We start from the raw sequence: 17612 nt of genomic DNA on the forward strand, positions 1-17612 counted from the left end.
CTTTCAGGTCCTGTTGAAACGTCCAACTTTACATGTGCCCAACCATGGCCGAACCTTATACCCATTTGGGTCGACTCAAATGATTGAGTTCGACAGTTGATTCAGACGTGGAACTTAATGGAGTCGAACTTAATTGCTAATTCAACACAAAACCTTGAAAGTAAAATATAAATTATATTATGTATCCGTAATGTATGCATTAGATTCGGCACATGTTAAATTCATGTCTGAATCAAAGTCGAACTTTTGCTGTTCTATTCGACTGCCGCAGTTAATTTTGTAGGCTACTCTTTGGGTAAGTTGGAGACATTGTGTTGTAGTGTAAAGCCCTTTTTTGGAGCAACTACTAGTCAAGCAGCAAATCCGCTAGCCTGGAGCTGTCGAAGGGAACGTCCAAATAATGGATTACGTAGTCTAGGCAGGGAGAAAAACATAAAGGTAATAAAAAAAACTACTAATAATCAGGGATGACCAAAACTTGAGGAAGTCGGTGAACATGAAAAATGTGTAAATTCAGATCAACGGGAGTATTTTTGTAGAGTGTTTTTGATGTCCCCAGTGATTAGCTGCTAAGTGTAGTTGCCATTTTTAAGAGTAGTATAGGTAATCGTATGAATTCGAATCCTATTGTGGGTTAACACTACCTGTGATTTTTGAAAATTGTCTTAAAATTACACGAGACTTAGGGCGAGTGCAATCTGACAAAATTTTTAAATATCACGAGTAGCGTAAATCCTTAATTGCTCTCACATTTTAACGATTACTCGTTCATTATATGAGGGAGAAAATTATGAACGCGCGTGTGTTAATTTTCACCGCAGTACAAATTAAGAATTAACGATAAATTCGTCTGCTCTCAGCCAATCACAATGAAGTAATTTTCTTAGTCATATGATAAATAGCGTAATACACAGTCTATTCTTGTTCTGTCTTCAGCTGGTCTACCAGAGCCCACGACAACAGTTATTCAGCCCGGTGATCGGGAAGATAACAGATGGTAAGATATGACTTTTAGATACCTGATATAGAGTTGATAAATATACATACTTTCTGGTGAAATAAATCTCTATTTTTTCCTGTTCATTCTGCAGGTTGCAATATTCGTCTAGTGATCTCCCCAAGACCAAAAATGAGTGGGAAGGCTGTGTTTTCATCGATAAAACTCACTGGGGCTACTATACATGGCCAAAGTAAGTATTTGAATAAACAGTAGAACTATGGTATAGAGTGTTTTCACTCACGTGGCCAGCAACCGTGCAAATTGTTTGGACCTTCTAACGCCTCCAAACAACCAGAATGCAAGCCTTAGGGTGTTTCTAGTCAAACGCTTAGCGCCTGCACATGAAGTTATGACTTGATTTCTCACAAGATGAGATAGTTTATTAATCTTCTAACTGCAGACCACTCAGTGTGGTCGGGCATTTGTTCACAGAAACGAAGTGTGTCACAGTTAGACGCGTCTTGTATTGTAGGATAAACAAAAGTCTATTATTTCTTCTTGTAAAATTCTGTAAAAGAAACCTTCCCGCACGCTTCACTAAGTAAACAAATTTAACATGTGCCTGTGCATGCTTTGTCTAGAAAACTGCTGACCTATGCTCCCGCAGACCAACAGCCAATTCTAGGGAGAACACGTGACCAACTTTCGGAGGTAAGTAAAATATATGTATTGTTGGGTTGTGTTTTATTATGTACATACACGGTCATCTATTTAAGAATTATTAGAGCTGTAGGTACAAGAGTATAAGTGTGGGAGTTTGGCGTTAATTCATATAGTATTTGCAGTAATTCTTTTCACAACATGGGAATCCCTTCGAGGTCATAAAGTTCTTATTCCTATAAAACAGGGTAAATACACTGTTCATTTAAGTCTTATATAGGGGGCGGGAGATGACTGACATTTCAGGCTAAGTCGTATACTCTAATGAAAATCTTTGTTCGCCTGACAAAAGTTACTCTTCCCACTCTCCCTGGAGAAGCATTCCGAAGCATGACCACCCCAGAAAGGCCGCAAAGGTTACAATCCTTGCTTTGTTCGTGTCCTCTTTGACTGGTGCCCCGAGTGACTTGTTTTGCTGTTGTTTTTGTTTTTTTCAGGAGGAGCAGCCAATTTACGATGCCTTTAGTCAGGAAGAATTTATGTCAAAATTCATCTCGTTTCTATCCTTGGAAGATAGGAAAGGCAAAGATAAATTCAACGTTCATCGCTTTGTGTTGTTCAAGGTCAGAGAAAAGATTTCTGTCGTTAGTTGTGTCGTAAATAAGAAATAAAGAATAACTAAATAAAACCCATGAAATTTCGCTCATCACACTTGATGGTAGAAATTTTATTGGTCATTTTTTGAGCAATGGATGCGAAACTTGTTGGAAAATTGACCGGTCATAGAATTCTAACCAGTGAACACTAGAGAACGTTTGATTTGTATCGTTCTCTCGATTTTCCCGACCAGTGACTGATAATCGAGCCTAACGCTAGAGTTGCTTCGAAAATCAACCGAACCATGCATTTGGACGTCGTACGACAAATCTGGATGATGTCGCTGGTCTTAAAAGTAGCAGTCACCAATAATCTCTCTACATAACCCAGAGGGGCTGGGAAAGTCGAAATGCTCATTTCTGTAACTGAGCTGATTAAAAAATTATTAACCAATTCGCGCCAGTATTCGCGCGCCCAAAGTGGCGGGAAAAAATCGGCGCACGTATCAGCTAATCACAAAACTTTTCATTTGCGTGTGTTCAGACAGTGGCGGGAAAAGTCAGAATGGGGTCCCCGCCACGAATTGGCAGTCGGTAGTAATCGGTTTTGTAACTGGTAAGAACTGGCGCAGTATCTTTCTTACTAATCAGTGTTGTATATTTTTTCTCAACAGGGTCTATTTAGAAACTTTGACGACACATTTGTAGATGTAATAAAGCCTCATCTTGAACGACTTTGTATAGACCCACAGGTAAGGTAAACAGTGTACATGTAACTTCGTGTTCCTCGCACTGATCTCTTCTTTAGACGCTATGTGGCTCGGCATGAAATGCCTCAGCTCTTTTAATATAACCCGTTTGTGTATTTGTTTTTTATTCTTTTGTAGGAGAGCAGTCAAAGGTGCGCTGTAGAAATCATCGCCGCTGTTATCCGCGGGTGCAAACACTGGAAATTTGAAAAGGTATAGACAAACAAGTGAGGCGTTTCGTAGGTATTAATCTACCTTTGGACACCCATATCTCTAGTTACATAAACCAGAATCAAGAGTTTTCACTTGAGTGTCGAAAGTAATTTGCGTTTGCTTTGGTTTTACATTGCGACGCTAAGCGATCGGCTTAAAAAGAACTCGTGCTACTTTGTCAGCCAATCAGACGTAATACCAAAATCAATCTTGACTCGCTCACACACGTTTTCCCGCGCTTTGCGTCAGCTACATGTACTTGCTTCGAGTTCTGATTGGTTCACTGGATTGTTTAAGTCCTTTGTGATTGGCGAGAGTGGTTGCTTTGGTTTCAGTTCTACGACCCTCAAATGAAAACCGTTCCCTCGCACTGAATATTCCAATCACGAATTAGGAGTGGAAGATGTGTTATAATGACGCCTCGTGGCAGCGGATTGACGACCATTTCGCCACATTGCTGCCTCGTAAGCTTCTTACAATCTAACAAAAAAACTGTAGCGAGAACCTCCCTCAGGAGAACTGTTTATTTGCTTTTCTTTTCTAAAGCTTAATATTCTTTGTTCTGCTCAAGTTGTGTATATAACTGCGATGATCAATCATGTCTTCACATTCTTCATTCTCTTGTTTATATGTTTGTTTGTTTGCTTGTTCCCGAGTTTGATCAGTTTTTCATATTTTTAGGTTGAAAATCTGTGGGACTTTCTAGTGCCTCTTCTGAGAAAGGCCCTATCGGCCGTGAACGTGGAGACCTTAGAGGATTGGGGTACTTGCATGGCTACTGCTGTGGTGAGCTTCTGCTATTATGGACCAAATGACCTTTCACAGTAAAATGTTGATAATTAGCGCCCTTGTTAGGAACATGTCCTAACAAAAACCGCTTCTTAAAGGAGCTGCGTCACCGTTTGAACAGCTTGAAAAGTTTAGCCTAAATTTTTCAAGTTCTTCGTTTATGATCCGTGTCAATCTTCTCCATCCTTAACCATCCTTGTTCTTTTATGGTTTATTATTATCTCTTTGGTGTTTTTCTATCTTGTTGAAGTACTATTTTCAGGTTTTCTTCAATTTAAGGTAATCTTATCCGTGGCCAAAATAACTCAAAATACCGTGACTGAGCTCATTTAAGACTGGTTCTCCCTGGCGCGTAAGCGTAAGCATAAGCAACATAGTCAAAGACAATTAAGTAGGGTCTTATGTCAGAGACATTTTCTAACAGATGCGCTAATCATCAGTGACTGCGTGTTCCTCATGCTTATAATGTGAAAACCAGCCTTAAAAGACACCGTAATCTATGTACGTTGTATGCTTATCCTTATGCGCTTGCAAAACCAGCCTTAAGCAAACGCAGTGTACAGATAGGGAAGCAATAGAGTTAAACTACTGGTAAAAGTCAACTTTGGGAGGTTTGTCTTTGATAGCAAATCATAAATTATTCGAGCTTGTCTCGAAACAAAGATAAATTTAACAAGCTGCCGTCGTACAACTGAAAGCTAGTAGAATCTCTTGATCGAGGAAGCTCGATTTTAGCTCACGATATTTACACTGTCTCCAATTAAGGACGTTCGCGCGAACATTTTCCAACATTGATTTTTTTCTGAAACGTTCACCACTGTAAGATGATGAGTTAGTTATGTCAGAAATGTAAAAAAATGGGGGGTCACCGACTTCGTTTTGGAGAGAACATGCCCGGAAGAACACCCTAAAATGAAAAATTCCCCTTCGTTAGCGAATAAGGCCACAGTGTCTGTAAGCCCAAAAATATTGCAATTAGATCTTGGAAGTGAAATGTTCTCTGCCAAATATTGTTTTTAAGTGGACCTATTAAGTGAATTTAGTCAACTGGTGAGGTTCCTTAAAGAACAAGTTCGCATTTGGCGACCATAGTTTCACGCCCCTTGCAGCCGCAAGATGGTAGGATTCGATGTCCCGGGGACAGAAATCTTGAAATTTTTTTAACTTCCCACATTGATTTTTTGTTCATTTTTGAACAATGTGGAGATAATTGTAAATAAAGTCTGTTTCTGGAAAGAAAAGTACGGGTCACCGAACGTCCAAGATCGTAAAATCCAGGCAAAGCTATAGCAATGGCCATCTGCCCTGTCATTGTTTATTTTAGTACTTAGTGCGCGCTCTCATGCATGAAGTGGCGTGTGAATTTGCGTGCGCAGTAAGGATGCGCAGAAACAATAAGCGCGAACGTCCTTAAAACACATAACAATTGGCGCGAACGTCCTTAAAACACTTAAGTTAGGATAAATACTTCAAAATATTTCAATGAACTTCATCGGGGATTTTTTGTTGCAGGAGAGTCGGGATCCACGTCGCATTCATCGTTTTCTAGAATTGTTGTTGGAAGAACCTTTGGACGATCAACGCAGCTCATTCTCTGACTCAAGGTGAGTTTAGTCCAGTTCTTAACAGTGATCACATGTAATTTCTCCGTACAACATCATTATATTGTCAAGCGGACATGTAATGAGGAGAAAGAAAGCCATCACATTGTGGTGTCTTCAGGTGAAGAACTGTTTTTGCAATTCCTTGGTGATAATATAATACGGTACATTAAAGATCCAGTATTGACCATTATGCTTATCGCGCGTCTCTTGTTTTCCAGTGCTGCACGGTGCGCAATGCATTCTGGTCAAAACTGGGTCTTTGAGTTATCGCTACGTTAGCTGCTTTTTTTTACCTATAGTTGCAATTTTGTACGTGAATTCTTGTGCTTTGCATTTAAGTTTTGCTCGTTATATACTTTAATTATGGCTGCGTTATGAACTCTCGTGTTCTTTCCTTAAATTCGTGAAAGTTGTTTGCGTTACTTATACTTACGTAGCATGAAGTCTATGCTTTTCCCTTGAATGCACGAAAGTCGCGTTGTGTTACTTATAGCTACGTTACGTGAAATCTAGTGCTGTTCGGTTTAATACGTGATAGATGCGTTGCGTTACTTATAACTACGTTTTGTTATGTGACTTCTAGCGCAGTTCCCCGCTTGAAAATAGCATTTGCGTTGTGCTACTCTTTTAATTTTGTGTAGAATTTTAACGTTTAAAGCCCTATTTCTGACCTCTGTGTTGTTCCTTTTTCAGTCGTTTGTACTTCATTCAAGGAGCGCTTTGTCAGCAGGAATGGCGAGTCCCTGAACTGCTTCACCGGTTGATGGCTGTAGCTGAGACCCATCTGAACCATCCGTACAAGAACGTACGAGATCGACTTGGAAGGTTTGTATGCAGTGCAGGGCTGCAAGTGGTAGATGACTTACACATAAGGGTTAAACTGAGTCTGTTCCAACATTTTTTGGAAATAACCTGGTGGGAGTAATGCTACTTTCTATTGCAATGTGATGGTCTGTGACAGGTAGTCGCCAGATCCCCCACCTTCCTTCTAATGTTAGGCGCAACATTCATGGGCACGCGTGGAACGAGTACTTTCTCGCGCAGGTCTAGTGCAATTCGCGCTCTGTGCTTACTCTTTTGCGTGCTTCTGATTTCCTCGTTTTATTTCTTTGCCAAACACCGCCAGATACGAAGGCATGGTTTCGCTAGCAATCTGCCACGAATGATTACAAAACGCAAAAACAAAATGCGCTTCTTACAGGGGCGCCCAAGTCTTTTATGTATTTAAAACGATTTGTTTTCTTTGCTCTTTTTCAAATTATACGAGCTAACAGCTTCATCTTGTTTCCTTGGCAGTGTTCTTTGTAGCGTGTTGATGTACGACCTTAAACTGCGCAACAGTGCGCCGACACGCTCCCCAAACCGGAAGCAGTTTGTCAGCAAGGTACTTCCGCAACTGGCAGGATTACAGGAATTGGCGCGCGAAAAGGAGATGGGTGGAAGTGACGTCAGTGTAGCAAATGTCGGAGTTATCGAGAAAGACGTGGTAAAAGATGAGTCACGTGATAGTGACGACAGAAAAGAAGCCATCAAACGGTTGAAGACAAGTGAGTAGTTTCATCTTGAAGTTAATGGGGTACGTCACGCTGTTTTAGCTAATTTTGTTTAATTTTGGTAAGTATGATCTCTAAACGTCAAATTGGCAGAGCAAGAGTCTTTCATTTGCAAAATCACGGCCCCATAACAACTGAGAATGATTTTCCAGCTGTGTAAATGACATTTTGATATAAACTGATATGAATTTGAAAAAAGGTCGGCCGACGTTTTTCAAATTTACCCGAATGCAATCCATTTTAATCCTCACAAGTTTTGTACATGCATGTCCCTTCTTGGCTTTCCTGTGTTTTGTTTGAGTTCTTCTATAGTTTTGAACCGTGTTTGTGATATTTTAGTTAATTCTATGACCATTTGATCAGTGCTGAAATTGCCTAAAATTGCGTGACCTAGCCCCTTTAAGTAGCTCGGGTCACTTGGTTCGTTGGATGGATGAACTCGTTCCTTGGTTCGTTCGATGTTCGGTCGTCGTTCGGTCGTCGTTCGGTCGGATGGTCGGTCGGTTAGATAAGTCTTTCGTTCGTTCGCACGTTTCTTCCCGGCTTTACAGTTTGATTAACCTTATTCCCAAGGATAGTTTAAGACTCAGTTTCGGGTATTTTGTTGTTGCTGTTTTTGTTGTTTTCTTGTTTAGTGTCTTTTTCTTTTATCTTGTTTTAGTGACAAACTGGCTCCTATCGCATGCAGTGCGCACCTTACACAGCTGCCCTGAGGAATTCTTTGATCTTCTTCCTGTGGTAAGCATTCTGGCAAATAATTTAGAGTAAATTAATAACTGAAGTGACCGCTAATTTCGTGTTTTTCCTTCAGATAATTCTTTTCGATTCTCAAGAAGACGATCCAGAACTTCAACACTACTGCCATAGGGTAAGTAGAATACAAATGCAGCGGAGTCCCGGTATTCCGGTCACCAACGGGCCACAAAAATCAGGCCATATTTCTTTAAATGAGAAAACGACTGACTGACCTTTTTTTCGGGCCAGAATAAAGTGGCCGTAATAACGAGAAGGTGGGATTCCACTGTAGGTTGATAACGTACGGTTCTACCTCACCAATCGATACCACAATATCACGTGAGAATAAGCAGTTTTATTATATGGCAAGCTCCGTGAGCGGGCAAGATGAATCAAATCCTGCGCTGTGATTGGCTACCCGAGCGGCAAGATGGAGCTATCTCGCCCGCTCGGGACTACCCGCCGTGTCCCGCAAGAAAAATTTCCCCGAAAGCCATATAGTAAATCCTTCATTGACCAAGCTTGTTCGGTCAAGATGGCTGAATATTGGCCTCGTTTTTTGTTTGCGAGTTTATGGACCTCCACTACGTCTCGGTCCATAAACTCGCAAAAAAAGAACGTGACCAATATCCAGCCATCTTGACCTCACACTTGGTCAATAACCCATATACGTTTTGTAGGGGTGGAGGGACGCTGCCAGCCATGTGGGTTGAAAGTGTTTTGTTTAACGTTTTCTTGAAACTCGTTTCTCCTCAGACCATTGCGTACCTCTCTCAAATGGAGCTGCCATTCAACATGATACCGTTGGCCTTGAACACCGTCAAACAAGTACGTTTTAAAGCGATTTGAAATATCTGAAATGTCAGTTGCTTTCTTGTTCCTATGACATTTTAGGCTAAACCTATTTAATTGTTAGTGTCCGTACTCTTTCTATTGTTGGCGAGGTGGACTTTAGAACAACGAGACAACCAACAAAATGTTCAACGCCCTTGGTAGAATCTTATTTTCTGGTCACGCGCCACGTCTTAGCCATGAGTAAATCTGGTCCCATGCCACGTTCCCCTAGCCAAGTGCAAATCTGGTAACGCGTCACGTCCTCCTGGCCACGTCCAAATCTGGTCACGCGATAAGTTTCCCTTGTCATGCGTCACGTTCCGATGATTCCTCCTTGGTTTAGCCACGTGCAGTGTCACGATTTTTATTGACATGAACATCGCTTAGTAGAGAATCTCCAAAGAACTTTGTTCCACATTCATCCTTCACTCGATTTTAACGCGTATAGGTTTCAAGAAAGACCAAATTAAATGTGATTTCGTAACCTTATCGTACTTTCAAGCTTCCTGTTTTGTAGGCATTTGTCATCAGTTTCTTTTTTCTTTTTTTTTTCACTTCCTTTGTCAGATCGCTAGTAATAACTTGTGGCATCCGAGGCGAAGTGTCTTGGAATACCTACAAGTCATGATTTTTGCCAACCTCTTCGCCATCACCAGTAACCCTCAGTTCGTTCTGGACGTGAAGGACCTGGTGCTCAGTCTCCTAGCAGACGAGCAGTTAGAGGTAAATGTGTTGTTGAGAACCAATCAGAATGCTACAACTGATGGCAACGAGCTCAATAGCCATCGCAGGTGTTTTAGTCATTGTCGTCCTGTTTGTTGCTGTTGTAGTTATCTTTTGTTGTCATTTTCCCTCAATTTGTCCTTTCTTATTACATTTTCATCTCCCACAGGTTCGAGAGATGGCGGCTGTAACATTCAGTGGCCTGGTTCATTACGGCTTCTTTGAGCTTGATGACGAACTGCAGGTACGAGATTAACGCTGGCACCTCTGAAATTAGTTTTAGTGCTACTTGAAAGCTCTGCTTAACGGCCTTCATTTGAATGGTCTCACACTAGGGTTTCATCCACAGACTTAAAAGTTAGATCCACCTTGTACAGCATAATAAACAGTACCACTTGAAAGGACTGCTCAATAGCTTTCATTTGAATGGTCACACGCTAGGGTTTCATGCAAAGACTTAACAGTTAGATCAACCCTGTATATGGTCATAACAGTACCACTTGAAAAATCTGCTCAGTAGTTTTCATTTGAATGGTCCTACACTAAGGTTTCATTCACACACAGGTAGAAACAACAATTGAACTAAGGTACAGGGCTGTATGCTCAGCAATTCATGATCTGTCATCTGTTTTTTACAGAAACAGTTCACAAAGATGGCAAACACCAAGCTCAAGAAAAAGAAGAAGGGAGTGATTGGTGCAAATGGACTGAACAATGATGCAGGTACGAACGACAAACTTGTTACAATCTGGTCGAATATCATCGATAATGCGCAGAATGTGTGATCAAAATTACGATTATTTGTGTGGTAGCGAACATCTAAGATTGGTGATACGCAACGTTTTAAATTCATAGGTCAAATACGAGACCCAACAAATTACGAACTCACAAGGTGACCAGCTTCCTGTTGGCTTGATAGCTTAATTGGTAGAGCACTGTACGGTATCAAAGAGGTCATGGGTTCAGATCTTGTTCAGGTCTCGTTATTTTCACAACTGCGTAAGTTGTGTACATATAACTGCAATGATCTTTCATATCCATACACCTTGCTGTGCTGTTGAAATACACGATGTTTTCACACATTCGCTGTCGATTAGTTCTCCAAAGCGGTCCGTCCGTTCAAGGGGCCAGATCTTGCGATTTAAAGCAATTTTAGAGCTGATCTGGTCACAGAATTAACTGAAATATCACTACAACAGCTTAACACTGAAAAAAAAAAAACTCAAAAGAAACACAAGAAAGTCAACAGGGAAAGTGGATGGGCAGAAAACTGTAGAAAATTAAAACGGATTGCACTCTGGCAAGCCTGAAAACAACGGCCAGACGTTATTCAATCTTATTTCAATTTGTGTGAAAGTGCCATTTATAATGCTCAATATCATCTTTGTTTGTTATATGCGGTCGTGATTTTGGCCATTAGAATAACTGTTGCTCTGCCAATTGGAAGTTTAGAAATCTTAGCGAAACAACATGAACAGAATTAGCTAAAGTAACGTTACCCATCTCTTAACTCAATAAATAAAAGTCGAAAACGTCCAGGTTTTGTTTTCCTCAGTATTTCATGACGTAACTGTATTCTCATCGTTTAGCGAAAGTTCTATACATTCTTTTGATCAAGTCTTTGATTCGTCCCCAGCCCTTATCCATCGTCACGCTGGAGTCCTGGGTCTAGCTAGTTGTGTCCAGGCCTTCCCTTACGATGTCCCCTCGTGGATGCCACAAATCTTGTTGGACCTTGGTGATCATCTTCATGACCCACATCCCATACAGGTAAGAGAAAATGGAGGAACGTGGGCAACGCGGGGGCTTTCTTTGTCCGCCTTGCAACTGGTATTTAAAATGTAGTGTGTTCTCTTCGTTTTGTTGGACACACACATTCACACGTATTTTTTATTTATTTAAAAGGGAGATAAATTTACACTTTTGGGTATGCCCGCACGAAGCAAAGACGAATCTAGGCGGGTCTTGCCTAAACAAAGAATAATGAAATCAAGAAGTCACAAAGATTTAATACTTATGTATCGGAGACTTATACATAGAATGCAGATTGTATGCCTCTCAAACGCATAACCATGTCCAACAGATCTATTTGCAAATCAAGGACACAATTTGTTTTAAATAAGTAGTTTGCTTTTGTGAATGAAATCCAAGTATGCGACCATTCAAATGAAAGCTATCGAGCAGAACGCTCCTCAGGTACTACTGGTTTTTCACTTCTAAGTATGAAAGACTGGTGTGGGACCATTCGATTGAACGCCATTGAAAGGAGGATTAACTTTTAAGTTTTTTTTCTTTTCTGTCGTTTCGCTAGGCCACTGTAAAGAAAGTCATGTCGGATTTCCGTCGAACCCACCACGACAATTGGCAAGAACATAAACAGAAGTTCACGGAGGATCAACTGCTGGTGTTAACAGATCTTCTAGTGTCCCCATGCTATTACGCTTGAAAAACAAATAAAGGCTTGTTTACAGAACAAACTCTCTTGACGGTGTCAGGGTTGATAACAAGCTCTAGAACTGTGGCCATACACTTATCCTGTTTGTAAAAGAGATTTTTTACAAGGTTCTGTTTACTGTCGACATTTATAATTAATATGAAGTGTTCCAGTTATTCTCGCTTCTGATACACCGGAAGCGACGTCAGAAGAATCTCTGTGTCACGTGGTTGCGATCACGCTGGTTGGTCACGCAACCTTGATAAGAGGAAAATTTGGTACCCAGTGTAACTCGCTCTACATGACAACTGCGTGACACTCTGGCACTCCGCCAGTCACGCATTCCCGTCCAGTGTATCGTGACGGGCCATCGAATTGTCTTCCAGGAACCGAAGAATTACGAGGTATAACTTCCTCGAGACTTAAACTTTTGAACTATGAACTTTCAATAATTACAATATTAACAGCAATTAGATTTTAGTACTGGATAGTTTGTTTTCGTAAACTACATGTTTATCTTCAATGCAACACACGATCGTATACTTTGTGACTCGTACTGAGAAAGACTAGATAGTTTTCATTGAGATTTAAATCGTACGCTTTCCCAATGTTTTTAGCTTTGGTAACTTCAAAGATTACGATTAAGTGCCGTAAGATTCGAATGCAACTCACTCGAAATTTCACCGCTCTTTCGCACTTACGGTGTCTTACTTCAGGGAAGTACGCCAATTTATGGACCTGTTGTACAATACGATGGATTACTAGTTGATAGTAGTCACTGCTGTTATCTCTTTTTTTTCGTTTATTGTACGTTGGGTTTTATAAAATGAACGTTCTTAATGTGGAAATAAAGTTTTGGTACATCGGTACCTCGGGAACATACGATGTTTGCTGGCATATTTTGTTGTTTTAGTTTTGATAAAAGCCTCAAAATCACCTCTTGCGTTAAGTCTGATTAAACTCCGCGCCCTTGGCAACTGGGGTGATCACCAGAATAAGTCAGGTGCGCAGGGAGTGGGGAAAGCCTCCGCTGATTTCTGTTTCGTAAACGGTCGATGCCATTTTTAACGGTTGATGCCATTATTGATAACCAAGCCTTTCAGAATGGACGATGCCATATCTGCTTTAGTTTAGGCCTGGACAAGGTAGAAACTGGTTATAATTTGTTGATGGAGAAAAGCGCACTCACCAAATGCTTAATTGTTCATATTCACACCAGTTTGCTTGCGGTTAGCTTTTATTTGATGGTTGGGGCAACTCTATCAATATTTCATTAAGTGACGTTTTATAATTAAATTTTGCGGAGATTTGGCGGATCAACCCGGTAGTTTAGGAGCATTAGAGGGATGTTAGAGAACACGAGGTTCCGGGTTCGATACTGGGTGGTTACTTGCAAATTTCACTTTTAATTAAGTTGAGAAAACCTCGTTGATAGTTGAAAAAATTTCTAAGGGTCACGAAAATGGCAGCGACCGATCACGAAACGGACAACTGCTGCGCCTCAGTCCACGTCCTTCAGGCTGATCTTACGGTGCTCGCTACGAAAAACGTTCAGCTAGGCCTTTTGTCAAGTACTTCCGACGATTTATTTGAAGACCCTTAAAAATATTTAAGTACTTCAATCACAAGATGCAATATGAGACGCCTTTTCAAGCATTCACGAAATGTATAGGGAACGCATGGTCGGGGGGGGGGGGCATAGGGGGGATCGAGAGTAAATGTATGAAGGGACACAAGGGTCAAAAAATGTACGGCTATGGTACTGGGAGGAAACCCTATCGGGAAACCCAGGGGAACACACGAAGTCATCGACGAAACGCGCAAGAAATTCACAGGGGAACGAATGCAAATACAATGTACGGGAATTTCAAAAAGAAATGTGCGAGGAAGTACAAGAGGGAACGCTCAAAAGTTGCGGTATAATGAGCGAGAAAACTCCATTGAAGAATCCACAGTCAATGCATTCGCCACTTAAGAAACGAGAAAGAAATGGGCCGAGTCTCGTCTTGCAGTGGATTGTGGGACTGCATTGTTGTCCTCATAGCCACCTGTTCCTTAGCCGACGGGTTCTTGTAATGATTGCAATTAAAGATTCATGATTTGATTGGATAGATTCTTGGAATACATCACTGTTAAAATCTTACAACTGTTCGGTAACAGTGCCTTAATATGTAAAGGAAATTTAAAACTCTTACGGGGAGAATTCGTTGAAGTCCTCCAAATGTTTGTTTCCACTTCCCGTTCAGAATTTCATTCTTAATTCTCTGTAAGTGATGTAATTTAACGGTTTCAGTTAGAGATCAACCAGTGGGTCCTTTCAGAAAAAAAATCAGTGATGAATTAGTCTCAGTTCAAAAATCATGACATCATAAATCCAAAATCATTATATTATGTTTCTCCAGCATAGGGCGCATAGGGCTGACTGAGCTAGTACTAGTGACAAAACAAGAGGGGAAGTCTTATTGTTCCTATAACAGCTTCAAAAGCGGCTACGATATTACACTCTCCCTAGGTTTCTTCTGGTTAACGGGTAGCACATTGGGACGCACGGTGTAGAGAACAAGCCAAGACAGCCCACGGATAACGTCGGGCGGCAAAAACCCCTAGGGGAAAGTCCTGTGCTATGCACAGCGAAACATATGTACATTTGCCGGGATACACTGGAATAATAAGGGGAACATATGGAGAAACACACCTAGTACTAAAGGAAGTGTTTGGGGATTACGCTGGGTGTCACTGCATTTGGGATTCAAAGTAAATGTAAGGCTAACGTCGGAGGAAACCCCCTGGGAAACCAGGAACTTACACACGGGTTTCGTATGTCAGAACGCAGAGGAGAGGGTTAGGAAAAACAAAACGCGGAAAGGGAAAAGCACGTGGAATGGTAGGGGAACAGGGAAGCTGCACCCCGAGGTTAGTCTCCTTCGCAGTTGTTTTTTGGGATGTCGCGTACTTTCCCTAACGTCATACAAATATCAAACTTTAAAAACGGTTTAAAGCAGTTCTTTTATTTTTTTTATTTGTTTCTAGCTTATAGCTAATAAGCTTTGATTCGTATGCAATCAGGTCTTTACCAAGGGATGTCTATAAACCTGCAAGAATCGACTAATAAGATTATTACAAAAAATTTAATTAATTTATTTAACGAAATATGGCGGCCGCACGAATTAATCTTTACAAACAGTCGAAGGTATTTATTATATTTTTGAAGTGATATAATAGTTTTACATAAGAATGAAAATCCAAGTCGTGAAAATATGCGGCGACGTTTTCTCAACGATTGGTTTTAGTTTGAAATCAATATTCATGACTACTTGTGGAATTTGCGTCAAACCAAACGCTTCATCATAGTGTGGAGACATGAATTTATGTGTTCCTGGTGACGTCGGATCTGGCCATTCTTCGTTTGAAGAAGATAAAGCAGGAGGAGATGGATGTATTAATAATGGTAATTGAACAGAGTGGAGTGCAATTGCCACTTTATTAGATCCATTTTGAAATCGCACAATTTTATCGCCTTAAATTTTAGATTTTTGGTGTATTGTTCCAGTAGCCTGTTTGTTAAAAAAGCGGAACCGGAAACGCCTTTACGTCTAATTTAGTATGCAAAACGATGTCATGTGACGAAAACTCATTCGAGCATGACAAAGAAACTAGCAATTCTGATCTGAAGTCGAAAATAGTCTACCTCAGGTATAAAAGTGCAATTTTCGTCGCCTGAATCAATTATGGAAGGCCTACCTTTCTTCTGTGGTTGAGGCTGCGACTTTTCATTGTCTTTGGAGAAGAAATTTGAAGGTGCATATCCTGTGTAATTCTGCGATCGATTTCTTTTGAGTGTTGAAACTCCCTCGAGTGTACGATGCCAAGTGGATAGTACGTTTTTTTTCTTTTAAATGCCGTTCAATGGTATGATTTTAAGGGGTCCAGCTAGTTGTCATCTCCGTTTCTTTTTGTCACCTCGGCGTAGGACTCAATACTCAGGACCTTGTCAAGTTCTGGAAGCCCCATTTGTTTTAAGATATTTCCAAGATGGCGGGACTGGCACCGGCTTCGTAAGACGTTCGTTCATTCACTATTTTGTGCAGTGTGGCGTATGTTGACTATGTTTATTCACAGCAACAGAGTTGAGCAGTTTTGCTGCTTCGTTTGAAACTACCGGAAACCTGGAAATATCTACCTTCTTGAGATGACTCTGAATTTGTTGTTGTGTGGTTTTCGTTTGTTTATGTTTTACTGGACTCAGTATCATACGGATCTTGAGCAGATGTTGAAGAAAAATAGCCAAAATATTCGTCAAAATGGACACTGAAAGCTGGGAACTTCCATTAAAGTAGGTTTTCAGCCTAAAGGAGCTCATAATCGTCATTCAGAAACTAATTAATTAAATTTGTCAAATTTTTTGGAAAAAAAGCTACAATAACAACAAAGTTTTGGCAATAGTATTTGCAAAATTCTCCACACAGTGGCTTTTTGCCTTTCATTTTCCTGAAATTTTATTGATTACTGTAAACTAATCTTGAAATCTGATGGGTTGTTATGTTTTACTGGCCCATTCTCATGGGCTGAGAAAAAGATGTGATTTAGAGCAAAAAATAGTGCGATTCGTGAATAAATCGCACCATTGAGAGCCAATCATATTGCAAGGAGATCCAATGATTTCAAAATGGATTTAATAAAAACATTAATGGTGAGTATATAATTTAATCTTGTTGTCCTTCGCCAACGGAACAATTACCTTCCTAAAGTTAAATTCTTCCTTTCGCTCGCAATAATATTCTCTTTGCTGTGTTATAAACACCTTCGTTCATAAACCAAAGAGTCGTAGTTTTGCCGTAATCTCTGCGATGGAAAGTTTCAGTGAAGGATTAAGAAATAATTTTGCGCAATTAGTTCGTAAGATGTTTGCGCTGAATTTGTTTGCTATTTCCTGTTCTTCTCGTTACCCGTTGCTCTCAGGTCATACGAGCTTTGGTCGCTCCTTCGGGCCCTGGTAGCAACAGTGTAACTTTTACCACGCCGATTTCAACGGTCGTTGGGTCGCGGATCAAACGACACGGAGCTCTTCCATGGTCTTATCGTTTCACTGGGGACGCGAAGAGCCACCTGGCGTCGCTCGCAGGGTTGCGATTGTGTGGCTAGAGGAAAGAAATGAAAGATCAACCTTTGCCCTTGAATTCTGCGGTGGATTTGTGGCCGTGGGTACATTTTAGCCTGGGATTTTTGACTTCGTTCGACAGGCTGTTCCGACTGAGGTGTTTCGCCTTGTCCTCTCTTTATAAAGGGAAACTCGGAATTCAAAAAAGTCGCTCAAAGCAAGTTCAATCGGTAAAATAACCACACCAGGAACAAACAACACACGTATGGAATAAGGTAGACCAGTTTTATTGAGAATTTTCACTCTTAACTACCTCCATGGATATGGAGGTTTGAGCGACTTTTTTGAATTCCGAGTTTCCCTTTATAAAGAGAGGACACTTGTCCTCTCTTTATAAATGGAAACTCGGAATTCAAAAAAGTCGCTTAAATCAAGTTCAATCGGTAAAATAACCACACCAGGAGCAAACAACACACGTATGGAATAAGGTAGACCAGTTTTATTGAGAATTTTCACTCTTAACTACCTCAAGGGATATCTTGTAGAAAATCCCATATAAACCCTCATAATTCGATGCCATATTGTGTTGCTTGTGTGGTTCATAGAGAGAGCTTGGGCTGCCTATGATATATATAATTCAATAGCTAACCTTCGACCGTAATTAATCTGAGATCTCGATTCTGG

At 40.6% G+C, this 17612-nt stretch overlaps 1 protein-coding gene across 11 annotated transcripts in view; it reads left to right on the forward strand.

The window, feature by feature from the left end:
- Nucleotides 1-12709, forward strand: part of LOC145470706 (proteasome activator complex subunit 4-like) — a 48209-nt gene extending 35500 nt beyond the window's left edge. For 7 of the 11 annotated variants that reach the window (XM_081454529.1, XM_081454532.1, XM_081454535.1 and 4 more), the window contains 18 exons: nucleotides 937-997; nucleotides 1092-1190; nucleotides 1582-1651; nucleotides 2098-2223; nucleotides 2871-2948; nucleotides 3084-3158; nucleotides 3840-3944; nucleotides 5460-5551; nucleotides 6245-6376; nucleotides 6848-7098; nucleotides 7766-7842; nucleotides 7916-7972; nucleotides 8596-8667; nucleotides 9241-9396; nucleotides 9566-9640; nucleotides 10035-10119; nucleotides 11033-11166; nucleotides 11708-12709. In XM_081454529.1, the coding sequence (XP_081310655.1) occupies nucleotides 937-997; nucleotides 1092-1190; nucleotides 1582-1651; nucleotides 2098-2223; nucleotides 2871-2948; nucleotides 3084-3158; nucleotides 3840-3944; nucleotides 5460-5551; nucleotides 6245-6376; nucleotides 6848-7098; nucleotides 7766-7842; nucleotides 7916-7972; nucleotides 8596-8667; nucleotides 9241-9396; nucleotides 9566-9640; nucleotides 10035-10119; nucleotides 11033-11166; nucleotides 11708-11842 (1880 nt within the window). In that variant the 3' untranslated portion in view covers nucleotides 11843-12709. The remainder of the gene's footprint in view (nucleotides 1-936; nucleotides 998-1091; nucleotides 1191-1581; nucleotides 1652-2097; nucleotides 2224-2870; nucleotides 2949-3083; nucleotides 3159-3839; nucleotides 3945-5459; nucleotides 5552-6244; nucleotides 6377-6847; nucleotides 7099-7765; nucleotides 7843-7915; nucleotides 7973-8595; nucleotides 8668-9240; nucleotides 9397-9565; nucleotides 9641-10034; nucleotides 10120-11032; nucleotides 11167-11707) is intronic. The other 4 variants (XM_081454533.1, XM_081454531.1, XM_081454530.1 and 1 more) reach the window with 4 other exon arrangements.
- Nucleotides 12710-17612: the final 4903 nt, after the last annotated feature.

This window comes from Orbicella franksi, chromosome 15 (genome assembly GCF_964199315.1).
Source record: "Orbicella franksi chromosome 15, jaOrbFran1.1, whole genome shotgun sequence".
NCBI classification, from domain to species: Eukaryota; Metazoa; Cnidaria; class Anthozoa; order Scleractinia; family Merulinidae; genus Orbicella; species Orbicella franksi.